Below are 20,679 nucleotides of genomic sequence, written 5' to 3' on the forward strand. Positions count from 1 at the left end.
TGCGCCTTTATGATGTCATGGGTGACGGTTCTTCACCTCCCCGGATAATACTTGTCATGTCCTGTGCCAGCTGACGCTAACTGGCTACGTCTGGCTAGTCTTCCACAGAGGCCTACATACTCGTTTCGGAACGAACGCAGCGCAAGCTCTCCAAGTTTTTCGTAGTTTACCTGAATCACTTAAGGCTATAACCAGGAACGTTCTTTAAATAATGCAGTGGTCGATTACGTCCATCTTTGTGGTCCAGCTTGATTAGTGTTTTATCTCTAAAAACTGAGCCAAGTGACGCAGTTAAACTTAGAACTCGTCATCAGCTGGACATTAGTTCAAATTCCTGCTCGACCATGCACGTTCGGGTTTTCCATGCTTTCCCTAAAGCGCTTAACGAAAATGCCGAGATGGTCCCTCTGAAAACGAAAGGGCTGATTTCTTCACCATCCTTCCCCAATCGGGGCTTGCGCTCCGTCTGCAATGACTTGGTCGTCGATGGAACCTTAAAACATAATTTCCCTTCTAATTACAAACTCTAAAACTATAATTTTTATTTACGATATAAGATCTGGGCACATTTCCTGATCTGTTCGTATGTCTTTCTGCACGCACCGCACAACGTAACTGATTTATTTATTCATTTATTATGTTGTAACCAGCTACCTATAATTTCAACACAGATTATCAACTGTCAGTTTTTCCGTACACATCGTCAACTATTGGTATACAAAGTGCTATTACAACTAACAAAATACTAATTCTTGATCGTGACCCGTATTCCTATTAAATTCTGCACTTCATGATGTTCTTCATTCTTCCGACAGTACATTGCCGCTTTTTTCCGCATCTGGAGAACGAGTGGACATTTTCTAAGTATTAATTGCAACGCCTCAACTTCCACAGTGCCAAAAACCCCGTCACCTGAAGAAGTGTTCCGCGTTGAATTGGTTTTGTGAACGGGTGCAGCAGCGTTCATAGTAGGGTATTAAAAACACACCATCAGGCAGTAACTGCAATTTATTTATTACCTCTTTTGTCAATTAATAGTAAAAGGTATGCCATTTACTAATGTTTAAGTCATTGTCCATTGCGTGGATTACTTTTTGAATATGCTGTCAAATGATGCCCCCTCTGCACAACGCAATCATCTAGGTGGTGTTGGAAGCTTTCCATAACTGAGTCCTTCTTCTGCCAATTCCAAGGAAGAGGTGGCGGTCGGACGATTTGCGTTAGTGGAGGTAGCCCAAGTGACCTATTTTCCCGCCATTTTCTTAGGTTGGTAGAGGAAGCCGTCCTCCCGTCAAATGATGCCCCCTCTGCACAACGCAATCATCTAGGCGGTGTTGGAAGCTCTCCATAACTCGACGTAACGTATTCCCTGGGACATTGCCGACGGCAATTCTGATGCGATCCTTCAACTCAGGAATGGTGGCACAACGTGTTCGAAACACTTCTTGCTTCAAGTAGCTCCAGAGGAAAAAGTCTGCACATGAAAGGTCAGGTGAGCGAGGCGGCCAGGAAATGTCACCAAACGGGAAATTACTCTACCGGGAAATGTCTGTCGCAAGAAATCCATGCAAATTCTGGCCACCATTCCTGAGTGGAAGGATCGCATCAGAACTGCCGTCGGCAATGTCCCAGGGAATACGTTACGCCAAGTTATGGAAAGTTTCCAACGCCGCCTAGATGATTGCGTTGTGCAGAGGGGGCATTATTTGACAGGAGTCATATTCAAAAAGTAATCCACGCAATGGACAATGACTTACACGTTAGTAAATAGCATACCTTTAACTATTAATTGACATACGATGTAATAAATAAATTACAGTTATTGCCTGATGGTGTGCTTTTAATATCCTGCTATGAACGCTGCCGCACCTGTATATTCGTACTGTTTGCATTGATACTTCTTGAGCATAACAGGCTAGACTAATAAATTTGTTCGTAATGTTTCTGCCTCTATTTCTCATTTCTTCAATATAATTTTGTCTTCATCCAATAAGGCGCCTAGATATATGGTGAGGTACTTTATCTTTATGGACCTGTTGCTTAATTTCATGATCGGGTCTCTTAAAAGATACCATTTTAATAATACATACCTGCTCCCTTCAGGCGCAATAGACAATTTGACATCTTGGCACCACTGCTGTAATTCTTGAAGGGCTGTTTTACGTCCGTCTTAGAGGTTACTTCTGGAGCTTCCCTTCACAAGGACCTACATCTACATCTACATGGATACTCTGCAGATCACACTTAAGTACCTGGGAGAGGGTTCATCGAACCACCTTCACGATAATTCTCTATTATTTCACTCTCGAAAAGCGCGCAGAATGAAACGAACACCTATATATTTCGGTGCGAGGTCTTATTTCCCTTATTTTATTATGGTGATCGTTTCACACTATCTAGGTTCAAAAATGGTTCAATTGGCTCTGAGCACTATGCGACTTAACTTCTAAGGTCATCAGTCACCTAGAACTTAGAACTAATTAAACCTAACTAACCTAAGGACATCACACACATCCATGCCCGAGGCAGGATTCGAACCTGCGACCGTAGCGGTCGCGCGGTTCCAGACTGTAGCGCCTTTAACCGCTTGGCCACCACGGCCGGCACTATCTAGGTCGGCGTCAACAAAATATTTTCGCATTCGGAGGAGAAAACTGGTGATTGAAATTCCGTGAGAAGATCCCGTCGCATCGAGAAGCGCCTTTGTTTCAATTATGTCCATGCCAAATTCCGTATCATGTCCGTGACACTCTCCCCTATTTCTCGATAATTCAAACCGTGCTGCTCTTCTTTGAACTTTCTCAATGTGCTCCTTTAATCCTATCTGGTAAGGATCTCACACCGCGGAGCAGTATTCTAGAAGAGGACGAACAAGCGTAGTGTAGGCAGTCTCTTTAGTAGATATGTTGCATCTTCTAACTGTAAGTGTTCTGCCAATAAATCGCAGTCTTAGGTTCGAGTTCCCCACAACACTTTCTATGTGTTCTTTACAATTTAAGTAGTTCTTAATTGTAATTCCTAGTTATTTAGTTGAATTTACGGCATCTAGATTTGACTGATTTATCGCGTGACGTAAGTTTAACGGATTCCGTTTAGCATTCATGTGGATGACCTCGCACTTCTCATTATTTGGGGTCAACTGCCAATTTTCGCACCATACAGATAGATATCTTTTCTAAATCGTTTTTCAATTTGTTTTGATCTTTTGATGACTTCACGTCGTCGACTCTTACTACCGTTTCGTTCTCTTGCAGCTTCCTTTATATCAGAAGACGGAGCCACTTCGGATTTCTATGGGCAACCTTTCGAAATTTCTCCGGGACACGACAGAATTACTTCTTTGTTTTGGCAAAATTTCTTAAAACATATGTATGACACTTGTGGATAGCCGAAATCCTTCAGTCGGTCAAAAAGTGCTTGCCTGCATAAGTGGTCGAACTCCCCGGCCATACGTACCACTATAGTTACAACATATTTATGCGAAGCACTTTTTGCAAAAGTTAACGCCTCGTTTACAGCGTCTTCTGTTGACTTCCCATTTCTGAACTCATATTGTGTAGAGTTCATTCCATGAAGAAGTCTTTTCTCCTGTAGTCTGCCGCATAGCAACTTCTCAAGCACTTTCCCGAAAGTAGCAAGAAGGAAAATTGGTCTGGAGGACTTCTTTAGGCTGTTTCAAGAGAATAACATTTGCTTTCTTCCAAATATCTAGTACACTACTTTGCAATAAACACGCGCTGTGGACATGGCACAAATAAAAACTAATATGTATATGGGGAGTATGTAGCAGATGATTTATTCCTTTCCAATTTTAGGACTTCTTTCCTCTCTCCCTTTTCTGAAAATGGAAAACTACCCCGTCTACACCGTATGCTTCCCTAATTTTTTCCGCAGTACGCTGATTTCATCAAATTCATTCTCTACAGTGTCGCTTAGAACGAGAGAGTCAATCAGAAATTGAGCAGACCATCGCCAGTTTTCTGTCATGCTACCATCTGCTCGTTTTAGAGTTGATAACATTATCGGAGATTTTATCTTTTTCAGACGATTCGGTAGGACTTACTTTGTGGGTCAAGATGTAGATTCTGTGCCACGAATCTGCTCCAGTTCTCTATTTTTGTTTTTCAATTGCTTCTTAAGGTCTCCGCATCTGCGCAGTCTGCGAGCTCTTTCTTCCGCAGTGTGGCTTTTCTAGTGGAATCTTCTTGCCCTTCCGACTTCCAATGCCAGTCTTTGGAGACTCTCCTTCCGTGGTACTACTGAACTCCAGTCCGGTTACTTTATGACTGGTATTGCGCTTTTCATGGCCTATTGTACTTGTATTGCGGTGACGAGATCTTGGATTTTTGTGTCCACGATGTGATCCACTTCCACCGAGGCTTGACAGCAGAAAATGCTCCTGGTATGACACTAGCCGATTTTCTTTACTTTGTGTCGTGTTTTTAAGGTTTTTAAACATCGTAACCTCTGAGTCCATTTCTACAGGAAATATTATAACGTCGTGATCATTCATGATGAGACCCTTTCAGTTTTCCAGGCTCTGACCTTCCTGACCGCATGTTCGTTAACCGCTGCGACGTCTGTATTGGACTGCGCATATATAGATGGATTTCCCACTTCTATTTGCCAATTCCGTGTTTAATTCCGTTACGGATTCCTGTAGTATAATGCGTCTTTCACGCTGCACTGAACTTCGTGTCTTCGATATAAATTAGTGGCTTTCTTTGACCAAAGTGACTGATGTCTTTAAATTGCTCTAGTTACCCATTTACGGCATCACTGAACTGGAAATATATTGAGATATAAATCAACTTCCCATGAATGTCAGAATCTCCATGCAAGTAACAATATTATGCTGTTGTTATAGCTGAGATGTTCTTCTTAAAAATGATAATGACTGTCATCGGCTTTTTACCGTGTGTGATAATGTGGCTGCTATTGTCATTCCAGGGGTTTTGCCATCTTTTGTGTGTGGTTGACGTAAGCCTAGAATATCGAACTTCATTCCCTCAGCTACTTCGCGAATTTTATACTTTTCATCACGCCTTGTGTCCATCTATGGATGGTATAGAGCGTCCATAAAGTCCCGATATCACTTTAAAGCTTCATAACTTGGAAACTGTTACACATAGAGAATCTCGGTTTATTGTAAAACGTTTAGCAGTTCTCAAAGCTTTTTCCCCCATTGTTCTTTGTTGAAGATTTCACTTGAAGTGCATCAAAGTGGCGACAGACCAGGAGAAGGAGCAATTGTCATCTGCTATGCAGAATCCAAATCTGTGACAACGGCACCGCTGCATTATCTACACTAGTATGGGAGGACACCACCGGAAAAAAACATGCATAATGCAGTGGTTCACAAACTTTAAAGAGGCAAGCAGTGTCGTAACGGTCCCGGGGTAACAGCCCCCGCGCTCTTCCTATGTGACGCCATTAGACTTCTTGTTGTGCGCTTACATGGAGGTTTTCGTGTAAAAACACCACTCTATGACACTGTTACCCGTTGTGCACGAATCACTGAAGCAGTCAGAACTGTTACGCTACAGTGCTGATCCGTACATGAGCAGGACTCGAATGTTGCTTTGATGTCCTACTAGCGACGAGTGGGAGACACGCTGGAATTCTGGCATAACAGAGAAAACTTTGAGAGGCGCTAAATCTTTTACCACAACCATGGTGCTTTATCTCTAATAATTTGCAAGCTATGATTTTTTTCTGAAATGATATCGGGATGATGATGATGTTTGGTTTGTGGGGCGCTCAACAGCGTGGTTATCAGCGCCCGTACAATTACCCAATCTTTGCTCAGTCCAATTGCGCCACTTTCCTGGATGATGATGAAATGATGAGGACAACACAAACACCCAGTCATCTCGAGGCCGGTGAAAATCCCTGAACCCGCCGGGAATCGAACCCGGGACCCCGTGCTCGGGAAGCGAGAACGCTACCGCGAGACCACGAGCGGAATGATATCGGGACATAATGGACACCCTAAATATGTGACAGTAACAGTGTGGCTACCGTTGTTGAGAGTGAAATGCTATTTACTATACGATGTAGATATTACTTATACAGTTTATCAGTACGGTATTGTACACTATATTTCTTCCATGAGCAACTTCAAGTAGTAAGTTCTCCAGAAGCAAGAGGTCAACAGGCAGTTTTTCGATCTGAACTGAATACAGTCTGCAGCATCTGGTAGTGGAAACGTAATAGATTTTCCTTTCGAGTGCTTGGTTCTATGCAGAGTGGCGTTTTCCGCCCTTAGCCTACAACATGTGCTCGATACCTCGTTATACTGAGTTGTGTACCTTCTTTTGGTGGATTATTATTGTACCCTTCTTCAATGTGCAACGTACGTTTGCAGGTTTAGTAGGAGGAGCGTTCAATAAGAACCGCTCGTTTCTGAGCCAAAAAAATGGCCAAACTACAGTATATGGGACTTAATATCTGAGGTCATCAGTCCCCTAGAACTTAGAACTACTTAAACCTAACTAACCTAAAGACATCACACATCCATGCCCGAGGCAGGATTCGAACCTGCGACCGTAGCGGTCGCGCGGTTCCAGACTGAAGCGCCTAGAACCGCTCGACCACTCCGGCCGGCGTTCAAACTCACTTAAATCTTGATAACCTGTCATTGTAGCAGCAGTACCCGATCTAACAACTGCCCCAGACACTTGTTGTCTTATAAAGGCGTTGCCGACCGCAGCGCCGTATTCTGCCTGATTACATGTCTGTATCTGAATACGGCCGGCCGCTGTAGCAGAGCGGTTATAGGCGCTTCAGTCCAGAACCGCGGTGCTGCTACGGTCGCAGGATCCAATCCTGCCTCGGGCATGGATGTGTGTTATGTCGCTAGGTTAGTTAGGTTTAAGTAGTTCTAAGTCTAGGGGATTGATGACCTCAGATGTTGAGTCCCATAGTGCTTAGAGCCATTTGAATCATTTGAATACGCATGCCTATACCAGTTTATTTGGCGCTTCAATGTAGATTCCCCAAGACAGTGAGAGCGGTGAACCGTCTAGAAACTGAGTGGGGTTATATAAAGGTCGCGTAACGTACGAAACATTTTTGCACTACATATTTACCCTTCTGTCTTTTACTTAAAAGTAAACAGTGTGTATAGCAAAATTGAAATTATCAATATTTAATCGAAATTTTGTTTGAAAATTGTTGATTTATAACGTGAAACAGTGGTATGCTGTAGTAAAAATAAAACAAACAGATTTATCATACAAAGCTAGAAAATGCAGTTTTCTCAACAAAAAGGTAAAGTTTAAAAAAAGCCACAAAATAAAAATTTATCAAATATCGCTTTAATACTCCATAGAACTTTCGCACTTATCACTAGTAACAGGAAGTATTTGCCTTTTATCATGATGAAGAATGTTCTACTGAGTACAAAAAAAAGAAACCACAAAAGTAATACAGATTTTTTTTATGTTTCTGCATGTAAATTATGTTTGTAGCACAAGTAATTGCTTCGGTTACATAAAAGTACAGGAGTTACACGATCAGCTAATTTTTATTACTTATAAAACGCAATTTATATTTTTTGAGGATATGGACTAACAATGAACGATGTGCGGCTCTAATTATGTGCAAAACAAACAAGCAAACAAAAGCAAAGATAAGTCGTCGGCTCCCAGTTTCTTTCTTATGTTTGTTTCCTTGCCAATGCTACAAGTACTAACGCTAATCCTACGATTTACTACGTCATTTACGTATTTTACCAAAACTGATCGAACTTTAGCTTTGACAGAGTGCAATTCTACATGGCCCATATCTAACTGGTAGTCAAATTGTGCCCCAGCATATCAAGAGTGACAGTAAGAACTGCTGCTGCGATGCACGGTCGACAGTCTTCGAGATACTGTGGAAGAAATCCCCGCTATCAGTTACCAATTGTGTCTTGTGCCATTGTTGCAGCATGTAGCAATAGGTGACACCATTGACAATTCTCACGGTGGGAAACATGGATCCATAAACGGTCTTCTTGGACACAGCACAGAACATGTTAACTTCCTCAGAATCCCGGATGTATTCGACAGTTGTATATGGATACTACGTTGCTCATATGTGTGTGTTGTGTCACCTGATTTTAACCGAAAGGTGAAAAGCTGCTTCGTCACTAAAGATTAATTGGCTTGTGAAGTCCTCATCTTTAATATGGCTCTGCACATCAATGCAGAACTACAGAAGGCGCAGTTTGTCGTCATGCCTTATGACTCGCAGGAGCTGTAATTTGTACGGCTTCACTCTTAATTGCTTACATAGGATTTTCCACACTGTTGGCTAAGGGATGTTCAATTCTGCACAAGCTCGGTATCAAGAGTTTGTAGGACATAACAACATCACGTGCCTCACATGGTCCACTATCCGTTCTGATACAGCCGGTCGCTCCCAGCGTCTTGGATCGAACAAAAGTCATCCTCCTCGAATTTATTGCACGTCACTATGTTGAATAAAGTGGTGTTGTCTTGTAAAACACTCAGTACCGATTGGCAAGGAGCAAATTGTAGCACACAAAATATTTCCTCTGCTTGGTTCCGCGCCGTCTACAGCTACTAAAGTCGGTGGCGCCCTTGTCGGCGGTTTTCCAAACTAACTTGCCGGAACCACGTTCAAAAAAGTAAAAGTAAAAGTAAAAGTTAGGACTCTGCTCTAGTATAGTGTTTGAGTGTATTGTGTATGGATGGAAATAATACTGTGATTTGTTCTACATTGCTCATAGTACGAATATTAGTTCAGTAATGTAAAAAGCAAGAAGTGATATAAAAAGGCCTGAACTTGAATATATTTTTATGTTTAAACAACTGAATGTAGAATGAATTACAGAAGGTTCTAGAAAATTATTTGAGGAATGATGTTGATGCAGTACCTGTACTTGCAGTTTTTATTGATACAAATGTGTTAATTCTCTCTTCATGCATAAATTTATTATTGCGTAAGACATTCACCCAATCACAGAGTATCACTGTTTTTATTATAAGTAACTCGACACCACGTTTTAGTTGACAGATCTGCTGGCTGAAAGCCAGTATTACAGTAGTTGTATTACATGTTTATTACCTTATAAAAAAATAAAAACATTTTTATTTTAAATTCAGTGCATTAGTATTTGTAAAATGACTCTTAGTGTTCATTAAAAAATGACGATCATTCCACTTGGGACCTGTGGAATGGTACATTAGCTTATTTGTTGTAGTTGTAAATATTTGCCATGTATTGTTGTTTTTCTGACATGTTCCACATCCTGGAGGACCTCCTCACTACGGATCAATTGGAATGAAAGTAAATCTAATCTAATCTAATCTAATCTAAAAAGCCTTGAGAGTTTGTTTTTTACGTACTGGATGGTTTTTTACGTCACTTTTACCCATTTATCTACACCGATTTTTCGAAATGTTTCATGAACTTAATAATTACTGTGTATATTCAATGTTTTGGGCGAACACTGACGAACGTTTGAATGAACAATTGCAATTACGATGCACCAATAGATGGTTTCCAGCTATTGCCGCTTTGCTAAAGTCCTGTAGGAACGTTTCTTTGACGAAGATGAACTACAGATTTCATTCTTGTTGGAATCAATAGAGCCAACATAGTTTGTTCTACATTTTTAATGATTAGTGCTTCAGTAACGTAAGTTTGATGTCTGTTATTCTTTCCATTGACCAGACTTGGATTCTTTTATGTAAGAAGGAATTTTCATGAGGATTTTCTTTTCTAGTGTCGGTCCAAGTCGTTGAAGAAAACTGGACTATTGTTCTTCAACCCAGATGTTGTTCGGACTGCACGTTTGTATCCAGAGGCTTCAAGTGCAAAGTGAAAAGCTGTCTCAGTAACTGTCCTTGGGCGAGAAGTTCAGGTAACACAGTTTCATATTTCGATATACAACAGGGGCAATTCACGTAAGTTTTTTTGCTATGTGATTTTGGAATAGCCAGCTTGACTGTTCAATGGAACAGTGAAAAAAGGTTACAAAACAGACACCAACACCTGTTACATTCCGTACAAGCAAGACGTTGTTAATACATATTGAATCTATTAACGGAAACATTCTTAAGTAAAATAAAAAATTACAGTCAGTGCTACAGCGCTCCCTTGCAACAGAAATGGTCACGAAATGCGTAACACGATAGCTTTCGTCTTAAAGAAGAAATTGTAACACCATGCAGATTGTTACGCGCGTTTCGTCATGATTAATCAAACGTCGTGGACGCGTTAGATTGTTCCATTATATACTGGAAACGACTTTCGTCACTCAATTTGGTTAGCGCTTGCTACTGTACTCAGTTATTACTGTTAATTAATTTACTTGTAAGTGATGACGCTATGTATGGTGCTAAGAAAGCGGTTCGTGATTAATATTCACAAGTGTTGTTTCATAAGTTCACTGTTCGTATAATAGCGCGTAGTTGCCTCGTGAGAGCCCCTCGGGAATGGAAGTGAAAACCGTTGGGAAAGTCGTTTTTAGCACTATTGCCCGAGTTAAATAAAAAAAGTAAACGCCACCCAAGCCTACTGGGGCACTGATATCGACAGGAAAAATTATAAATCCATGACAATCCGACAGCAAACCCGTTCACAAAAGACTAGAGGCAAGCTCTTCATCAGATTCCTCATTGGACACTACATCCAAATTCAAGATGATTAGAGTGCATACTGTCTAAAAATGTGCACAGCACATTTCTGCTGAACCCGACAGTTAACGCACTTTGACAATATCTAAAGAGTGATGAATTTAGTGTTTGTACTTGGAGAGATACAGTTGAAATGTGCCTAGATTACTCTCGAGTGTGAATGTCTTGCATGATCTATCCGGAACACCTGAGGTACTCAAAGGTCCTCAAATACACTCCTGGAAATGGAAAAAAGAACACATTGACACCGGTGTGTCAGACCCACCATACTTGCTCCGGACACTGCGAGAGGGCTGTACAAGCAATGATCACACGCACGGCACAGCGGACACACCAGGAACCGCGGTGTTGGCCGTCGAATGGCGCTAGCTGCGCAGCATTTGTGCACCGCCGCCGTCAGTGTCAGCCAGTTTGCCGTGGCATACGGAGCTCCATCGCAGTCTTTAACACTGGTAGCATGCCGCGACAGCGTCGACGTGAACCGTATGTGCAGTTGACGGACTTTGAGCGAGGGCGTATAGTGGGCATGCGGGAGGCCGGGTGGACGTACCGCCGAATTGCTCAACACGTGGGGCGTGAGGTCTCCACAGTACATCGATGTTGTCGCCAGTGGTCGGCGGAAGATGCACGTGCCCCTCGACCTGGGACCAGACCGCAGCGACGCACGGATGCACGCCAAGACCGTAGGATCCTACGCAGTGCCGTAGGGGACCGCACTGTCACTTCCCAGCAAATTAGGGACACTGTTGCTACTGGGGTATCGGCGAGGACCATTCGCAACCGTCTCCATGAAGCTGGGCTACGGTCCCGCACACCGTTAGGCCGTCTTCCGCTCACGCCCCAACATCGTGCAGCCCGCCTCCAGTGGTGTCGCGACAGGCGTGAATGGAGGGACGAATGGAGACGTGTCGTCTTCAGCGATGAGAGTCGCTTCTGCCTTGGTGCCAATGATGGTCGTATGCGTGTTTGGCGCCGTGCAGGTGAGCGCCACAATCAGGACTGCATACGACCGAGGCACACAGGGCCAACACCCGGCATCATGGTGTGGGAGCGATCTCCTACACTGGCCGTACACCACTGGTGATCGTCGAGGGGACACTGAATAGTGCACGGTACATCCAAACCGTCATCGAACCCATCGTTCTACCATTCCTAGACCGGCAAGGGAACTTGCTGTTCCAACAGGACAATGCACGTCCGCATGTATCCCGTGCCACCCAACGTGCTCTAGAAGGTGTAAGTCAACTACCCTGGCCAGCAAGATCTCCGGATCTGTCCCCCCATTGAGCATATTTGGGACTGGATGAAGCGTCGTCTCACGCGGTCTGCTCGTCCAGCACGAACGCTGGTCCAACTGAGGCGCCAGGTGGAAATGGCATGGCAAGCCGTTCCACAGGACTACATCCAGCATCTCTACGATCGTCTCCATGGGAGAATAGCAGCCTGCATTGCTGCGAAAGGTGGATATACACTGTACTAGTGCCGACATTGTGCATGCTCTGTTGCCTGTGTCTATGTGCCTGTGGTTCTGTCAGTGTGATCATGTGATGTATCTGACCCCAGGAATGTGTCAATAAAGTTTCCCCTTCCTGGGACAATGAATTCACGGTGTTCTTATTTCAATTTCCAGGAGTGTATTATCCACTCACACTAAGGCTGCCTCCTCAAATATTATCCACTCACACTAAGGCTGCCACCTTTTCAGACAAGAGTGGCCTGCAAACTGCCCATTCACTTTACTAAGTGGAGTGTCAATGACAGGATTAGATGCCCTGTACAGAAAAATAAAGGAGAAATCCCAAGGTATTACACTCCTTCCCCCTTACCAAGAAGTATGAAATGCTGACTGGAATTTGTAATGGGATACAAGTGAAAATGAGCCAGTACGACATACTTCTGCTGGCAAGCCTTCAACAGCACGTGTAAGATCAAAACAAGTCGAGGACTTGAGAACAGGGAGGGGCTTCCGTCAGTCGTCGGTAGTTCAGTTGCACAGTGAGTAATGGTATTCATTCATGAGATGGCAGCAAGAGAGCCACGAACACTTAGCGTTGCATGCCCGGAGGACAGGACTGTGCACTACGTTTCTGGAGGCACCTGGGAGAGCTTTTTCGATCCAGACAGTATGTACCAATCTCTAAACGTCAATTACGAACGACAGCACAAGTCTCATAGTACTGTGGTGTCCGAAGAAGGTGGAATTAGGGACAACCAGTATGCAACTTGGGTTAATGGCGCCAGTTCCTCTTGATCTATGAGTACAAGATTTGTCAAACATCTGATGATCGTCGTCAAGTTTGCAGAGGAGCCCAGGTACCTGAGCACGGAATGGGTTTTCCAGTGGCACAACTTATGTAGGGAGATCGATAGGTCATGTTTTGGGCCGGTACCAGGTACGGATGTCTGACACCTGGCGTACCTATCAAGGGTAATATGAGTGCAATGTACTATAGAGGCAAAATCCTCACCCCATGCTAAAGCTTTCCGATCAAAATCTCGGAGGTGTATTTATTTTTTAAGACGAGGCTTCCGAAAATAATTCTCTTAATCAATGTTATTATATTGCCCTGAGATCTAGTGATAAGATCGATTAATTGTTGTTTATTAAATCTAGAAATTTTTTTAATTTGTTTCTTAAATCTATAAAAAAAATTTAATTTTTTTGTTTTACGAGTTTGATGAAATTCTTTTGAAGATTTTTTATTCAATTCATTGTATTATTATTAATATTGTCCTCAGATTTTTTGGCAATATCGATTAACTGTTGTTTATTAAATTTAGAACATTGAAGTTCTTTTAAGGAATTTTTATTCAATTCGTTATCATTATTATTAATATCATCAACAGGATTTAGAATAAGATTGATTAATTTTTCTTTATTAAGTTTAGAAGGATTTTTCAATTTTCTTATTTTACAAATTGTTCTTTTAAATTTTTATATCTTAGTTCCCTCTTCTTCATATCTTTCATATTAAAATAGTCAATAAATTCCCATAGATTTGTCAAGCTACATTTGAATAACATTTTTTGTTAGAATAAGTTTTTCAATCGTCATAATTTAATCCACGTGACTCTTTACAATAATTTTGTAAGTTTTGAAATAGCTCAACTTTTGAGTACATTCTTGATTTGCTTTTTAATGATATACAAAAAATTTAGAATTTAAAAAAAATTAAAGCATTTACAATTCAAATGTTCCTTTGAAAATTTCAATCGATGATATTGCTAGACGAAGTTTGACAGAGCTTATTTATAAAGAGAAAATTTTATTAGCTTTTTATTTTTTATTTAAATGATAGATTGATTTGTGGATATAGATATACATGATCTTAGAGAGCTTATTTATAAAGAAAAATTTATTAGACTTTGATGTTTTAAATAAATGAGATTTTTATTTGTAGATATAGATTCTCACAATCCTAGAGAAAGAATTTATAAAGAAAAACATGTATTAGACTTTTAAAATAATGAAAATTTCGCTTGCAGACATATAAATTTTTGAATAGGGGAAATGGCAAAACTGAAATTTTGGTTTTAAATTGGGAAATTTTTAAAAAACGTGCTCTCTATTCTAGAACTCCCACACATATACTACTTTTACCTGTATACACACCAGACTGCTGCATTTGTATCTTTGCTTGTAAAGATGTTCTGTTAGGAAAGAGACTAACAAACAAGAGTCTGATTCCGATGACACAGAAATTTTGGAGAACATGATCTATAGGACTGTATGTGTCAGTGTATTAATCATGATTTACCTACATTTAAGTAAGTTGAAATTAAATGCTACAATCTTTAGAACACTACAAGTTTCCATCTTGTATGGGGCTGCTGCATTGTGCTCACCATTATAAGAAAATAACTGTAAATTATAATTATAGATAGGTTTGTAATCTAGAGTTAGGAATTTATCATAATATGATCATTTATGATTTCTAATATGTATTCTTTTTGCTATTGCAGCAACACCTTCTGCAGTGCCTTTGTTCTAGTGCATCATGGAGATGGCTTATGGCAAATAATTCGTCGATTCGTTCGATGCAAAACAGCTGAAGAGCTTTTCACATAAAAATGTGAATCTTGCAACACTGTCAGCGGTGTCTGGATATGTAGCAGAGGCATCAGAAATCCATCTGACAGGAAGTTGCAGATACTGCAGCGCTTTGGGATGCAATCCAAATAGTCTTGCTATAATTTCATTGATCTCTCTCATCATTCATGGATGGATGTTACTTCAGTACTGTTATTTTACCACTGACTCTTCAAATCGTTTCATAAAATATTTATTGTTTGTCTAGACATAAAAATCCTAAATCAAAGAGTTAAATTTGTGTGAGAGGCTTTTCTGACTGACAACAGTTCAAAAGAGTCAATGAAAAGTATCCCATACAGGTCACATGTTTTAGTAAAATATTTAGAAACGAATTAAGAACTGCAGTTGAGAATCGTAAGTGGATAATGTTTTAGAGCTATTTAATCTAAAATTGATTAAATGGATCATATTATAAAATGAAAATAATATTTCCAATACTAAAAACTAAGTAAATTCACCATTACGATTCATTGCTGAAGAATATTTTCAAATTCCTGTTTCTCTTTGGTTACACTGCACAGAAGTAAAAAGTGTGACGTTCAGTCGAACGTGCTGAGTATATATAAGAAGTATTCAGAGACATAAGATGAAAGATACTCAGATAACTGAAATATTTATTAATTAATTGAGTGTGTGTGTTGTGCCATATTAATGTAACCATGCAGCTGGTATTTTTAACATCACAGTTTATTTTGCATTTGGAGAACTCATTCTCATAGCACATTTAGTGAAACTTATGACAAAACATATCTTTCAAAGAAGTAGCATAAGTTTAAAATTATTTTGTAGAATGTCGAGGCACATATTTCAATGAAATACTAAACAATTTATTTGCAGAATCAAAAGCTCTAAAGTAAAATTATGCAGATGATACGGTTACAAACTTATTTTGTAACAAATATGTAAATAAATATGTATCTGCTAGTAGCCCAGTGTGTGTTTGTTAACTCTCGCAGTGTGTTATATGATGTAATTGAAAGGAAACAAAACAACTGTAAATGAGAAGCACAAAATTGTCTATGTTCAGTAGTGATATTAAAATTTTGTGCTTTTCGTTTATAACTATGAAATTCTGCTACAAAGAAGCGAAGGAGGAATCAGTTTACAGGAAACGAAATAGCTTGTATAGCCTCATAGATTGGCATATAGATGTAATACATAATGCTTTCTGAGGAGGAATCTGCAGTTTCTATTGTGATGGAAATCTCGAACATTTATCGCGAAACCAAATGCAGGTAAATCGGCTTACAAAATTATTGCCTGTTGCATCAACTGCTATTAAAGAAAACATTACAAACTGTTACATAAAGCACAGCCTTATACAGACTGGATCTATGTGCACGTATGGCCTACACCTATTAAGACCCACACTGCAGAACGTAATTTACTGGAACTCTGAGCAAGTTGCGTAGCATCCACCGTCAAATGCACAAACAAAGCTTACAGGTAGCCAACTCCAGTGGCGTTTATTAAACAAGTTGATAAAATCTAAGAAAAATACAGAAGTTACAGACGTGCAAGGCGAAAAAAATTATGTTAAAGAAAATAATACGCTGTTCCTACAAACTGTCGTGGGAATAATTTCTTTTCAAACTATAGAGTATTTACTGCACTGAAAGAAGACAGTAGGTAATACATTAGTGGTTCAAATGGCTCTGAGCACTATGGGACTTAACAGCTGTGGTCATCAGTCCCCTAGAACTTAGAACTACTTAAACCTAACTAACCTAAAGACATCACACACATCCATGCCTGTGGCAGGATTCGAACCTGCGACCGTAGCAGTCGCGCGGTTCCGGACTGCGCGCCTAGAACCGCGAGACCACCGCGGCCGGCAATACATTAGTGGCAGTAGTACTCTTCATAAGGACAAATCAGATCATGCCCTGATTAAATCGCTTCAGGAATATTCAAATCGAAATTCTCTTCTTATTCTTGCTGTTCATGATCCACAATAGGCAAGTACGCGCTCATCCTCGATGTTTTTTATCTCTGTTGCTCGGTGTCATTCCCTTCGACAGAACTTCACGTTATCATAAAATGAGGGGAAGTCGTGCATGTCATCTGTTAATACATATTCTTCTTTCCTCGTGTTATGACCGGCCATTTTATATTAATGTATCTTTGTACTTTTTTAAATGTTCCAAAAAGACAGCGATTTAGGCATTTTACACAGCTATAGTTTTGTCAAACGGTTTCTGGCGAATTGTCACGTTTCATTTGGTTTTCTGGTTTTTTAAATTTTATTTTAAGACTAGCGACCTGCCTCGCTTAGCACCAATAGGGAGGCCACACGGGAATAGGATTTCTTTTTTTTTAAAATATTTATCCTAGGTTCAGAACTCAAATATCCAATAGGCCAAAGAAGTTCGATATAGCCCTCAAAAATTCACGAGAAATCGACTTTGGTGTTTCTCGACCATCATTAATACCTTGGAACAAGGATACTTTCTTGATGGCGTGCATATCTGCGCGGTAAAATGCTCGCCTGCAACAAAGCAGAAAAGGTTAGTTTACCAATTGTGGTAAACTTTTAAATAAATGTGCGTATTCTACGAACATTTAAGTGAATAATTTACTAAAAGATTGAAAAAATTAATATGTAATGTTTCTTTTAATTTAAGCAGATTTTATCAATAATCTTTTATTAAAGATCAGTAATTGTTTATATTTGCGACGAAAACTGAATCTTCTGTGCAATATGTAACTATACATAAGAATATGTGCGTTTTTCATAAAAATGACAATTATAGAGACGTTACTTAACGTATATTTGATTCGTTTTATAATTAAATGATGTAAGTATTCGATATGAACTAAAAGAAAAAGAAACAAAGGAAAATAACGACTAAAATTAGGTTCGATCCAGTGACACTTTCACGGAAATGCTTGTAGGACACGCACCCACGTTTAAAAATTTGCATTGGTCAGGAATCGAACCCAAGCCTCATACAGGGCAGGTGAGCATTGTACCACAAAACCACGCCGTCTGTCGAACAGCCGACCTTTCTTTGCTGTATTAAAGACGCTCGGAAAACTTCAGAGTCAGTTTTCTTGAGACCTTTTGAGAGTTGCACAGAATTGCTGTGGACTATTGATATTTTAGTTCTGAACTTCACATGCCGTAAATATGTACTGATCAACCAGAACGTTATGGCCACCACCCACCTAATCGCCTGTATGTCCACATATGGCACAGATAATAGCGGCGACGTGTCGTGACATGGAAGCATTGAGACCTTGGTAGGTCGCCAGAGGCAGTTGGCACCACATCTGCACACCCAAGTCACCTAATTCCCGTAAATTCCGGAGAGGGAGCAACAATCTCTGACGACAGGTTCAATGACATTCCAGATGTGTTCGATCGGCTTCAGATCTGGTGAGCTGGGGGCCACCACATCAATCGGAACTCGCCATTGTGTTCATCGAACCACTCCATCACATTCCTGGCTTGTAACATGGCGCATTATCTTCTTGAAAAATATCACTGCCGTCAGGAAACACGATCGTCATGAAGGGGTGTACATGGTCTGCAACCAGTGTACGATACTCCTTGGCCGTCATGGTGCCTTGCATCACCTCCACTGGATACATGAAAGTTCCCCAGAGCATAATGGAGCCGCCGCCATCATGTCTCTGTACCGCAGTACTGGTGTCAAGGAACTGTTCCCCTGGAAAGAAGGTATCGGGTTTCGTCTGACCACGCAACGTCCTGCCACTGCGACAACGAACAGTGCCGATGGTCACGTGCCCATTTCAGTCGTAGTAGAAGTAATTTTGGCGATCCCCAACGAGTGTTATAGACCCTCTGCTGTTCCATAGCTACATAGACGATTTAGGAGGAAATCTGAGCAGCCGTCTTATGTTTTTTGCAGATGATGCTGCCGTTTATTGTCTAGAAAAGTCATCAGAAAATCAAAACCAATTGCAAAACGATTTAGGTAAGATATCTGTATAATGCGAAAATTGGGAATTGACCCTTAATAATGAAAAGTGTGAGGTCATCCACACGTGTCCTAAAACTTTGGTTGCACGTTAAACAATCACATCTAAAGGCCTTAAATTCAGCTAAATTCTTAGGAGTTACAATTACAAACAACTTAAAGTGGAAAGAAAACATAGAAAATGTTGTGGGGGAGACGAATCAAAGACTGCAATTTAATGGCGGAACACTTAGAAGATGTAACGGATTCAGTGTAGAGACTGAATAGATTAGGCTTGTCCTTCTTCACTGCTGCGAGGTGTGGGATCTTTATCAGATAGGATTAATGGAGTATATCGAGAAAATTCAAAGAAGAGCAGCACGTTTTGTATTATCGAGATATAGGGGAGAGAGTGTCACGGACATGATACAGGATTTGGGGTGGACATAATTAAAACAGAGGCCTTTCTCGTTGCGGTGGAAGCTTCTCACGTAATTTTAATCACCGATTTTCTCCTCCGAATGCGAAAATACACTCCTGGAAATGGAAAAAAGAACACATTGACATCGGTGTGTCAGACCAACCATACTTGCTCCGGACACTGCGAGAGGGCTGTACAAGCAATGATCACACACACGGCACAGCGGACACACCAGGAACCGCGGTGTTGGCCGTCGAATGGCGCTAGCTGCGCAGCATTTGTGCACCGCCGCCGTCAGTGTCAGCCAGTTTGCCGTGGCATACGGAGCTCCATCGCAGTCTTTAACACTGGTAGCATGCCGCGACAGCGTCGACGTGAACCGTATGTGCAGTTGACGGACTTTGAGCGAGGGCGTATAGTGGGCATGCGGGAGGCCGGGTGGACGTACCGCCGAATTGCTCAACACGTGGGGCGTGAGGTCTCCACAGTACATCGATGTTGTCGCCAGTGGTCGGCGGAAGGTGCACGTGCCCGTCGACCTGGGACCGGACCGCAGCGACGCACGGATGCACGCCAAGACCGTAGGATCCTACGCAGTGCCGTAGGGGACCGCACCGCCACTTCCCAGCAAATTAGGGACACTGTTGCTCCTGGGGTATCGGCGAGGACCATTCGCAACCGTCTCCATGAAGCTGGGCTACGGTCCCGCACACCGTTAGGCCGTCTTCCGCTCACGCCCCAACATCGTGCAGCCCGCCTCCAGTGGTGTCGCGACAGGCGTGAATGGAGGGACGAATGGAGACGTGTCGTCTTCAGCGATGAGAGTCGCTTCTGCCTTGGTGCCAATGATGGTCGTATGCGTGTTTGGCGCCGTGCAGGTGAGCGCCACAATCAGGACTGCATACGACCGAGGCACACAGGGCCAACACTCGGCATCATGGTGTGGGGAGCGATGTCCTACACTGGCCGTACACCACTGGTGATCGTCGAGGGGACACTGAATAGTGCACGGTACATCCAAACCGTCATCGAACCCATCGTTCTACCATTCCTAGACCGGCAAGGGAACTTGCTGTTCCAACAGGACAATGCACGTCCGCATGTATCCCGTGCTACCCAACGTGCTCTAGAAGGTGTAAGTCAACTACCCTGGCCAGCAAGATCTCCGGATCTGTCCCCCATTGAGCATGTTTGGGACTGGATGAAGCGTCGTCTCACGCGGTCTGCACGTCCAGCACGAACGCTGGTCCAACTGAGGCGCCAGGTGGAAATGGCATCGCAAGCCGTTCCACAGGACTACATGCAGCATCTCTAGGATCGTCTCCATGGGAGAATAGCAGCCTGCATTGCTGCGAAAGGTGGATATACACTGTACTAGTGCCGACATTGTGCATGCTCTGTTGCCTGTCTCTATGTGCCTGTGGTTCTGTCAGTGCGATCATGTGATGTATCTGACCCCAGGAATGTGTCAATAACGTTTCCCCTTCCTGGGACAATGAATTCACGGTGTTCTTATTTCAATTTCCAGGAGTGTATATTGTTGACTCCGATCTACATAGGGAGAAACGATCATCATAATAAAATAAGGGCAAT

The 20,679-nt window shown here is 41.8% G+C and overlaps 1 protein-coding gene across 1 annotated transcript in view; it reads left to right on the plus strand.

The window, feature by feature from the left end:
• Positions 1-15,615, plus strand: part of LOC126183615 (uncharacterized) — a 197,558-nt gene extending 181,943 nt beyond the window's left edge. The window contains exons 2-3 of the mRNA XM_049925731.1: positions 9,737-9,874; positions 14,613-15,615. Coding sequence (XP_049781688.1) covers positions 9,737-9,874; positions 14,613-14,641 — 167 coding nt within the window. The 3' untranslated portion in view covers positions 14,642-15,615. The remainder of the gene's footprint in view (positions 1-9,736; positions 9,875-14,612) is intronic.
• The last annotated feature ends 5,064 nt before the right edge of the window (positions 15,616-20,679 follow it).

Source organism: Schistocerca cancellata, chromosome 4 (assembly GCF_023864275.1).
Source record: "Schistocerca cancellata isolate TAMUIC-IGC-003103 chromosome 4, iqSchCanc2.1, whole genome shotgun sequence".
Classification (NCBI taxonomy): Eukaryota; Metazoa; Arthropoda; class Insecta; order Orthoptera; family Acrididae; genus Schistocerca; species Schistocerca cancellata.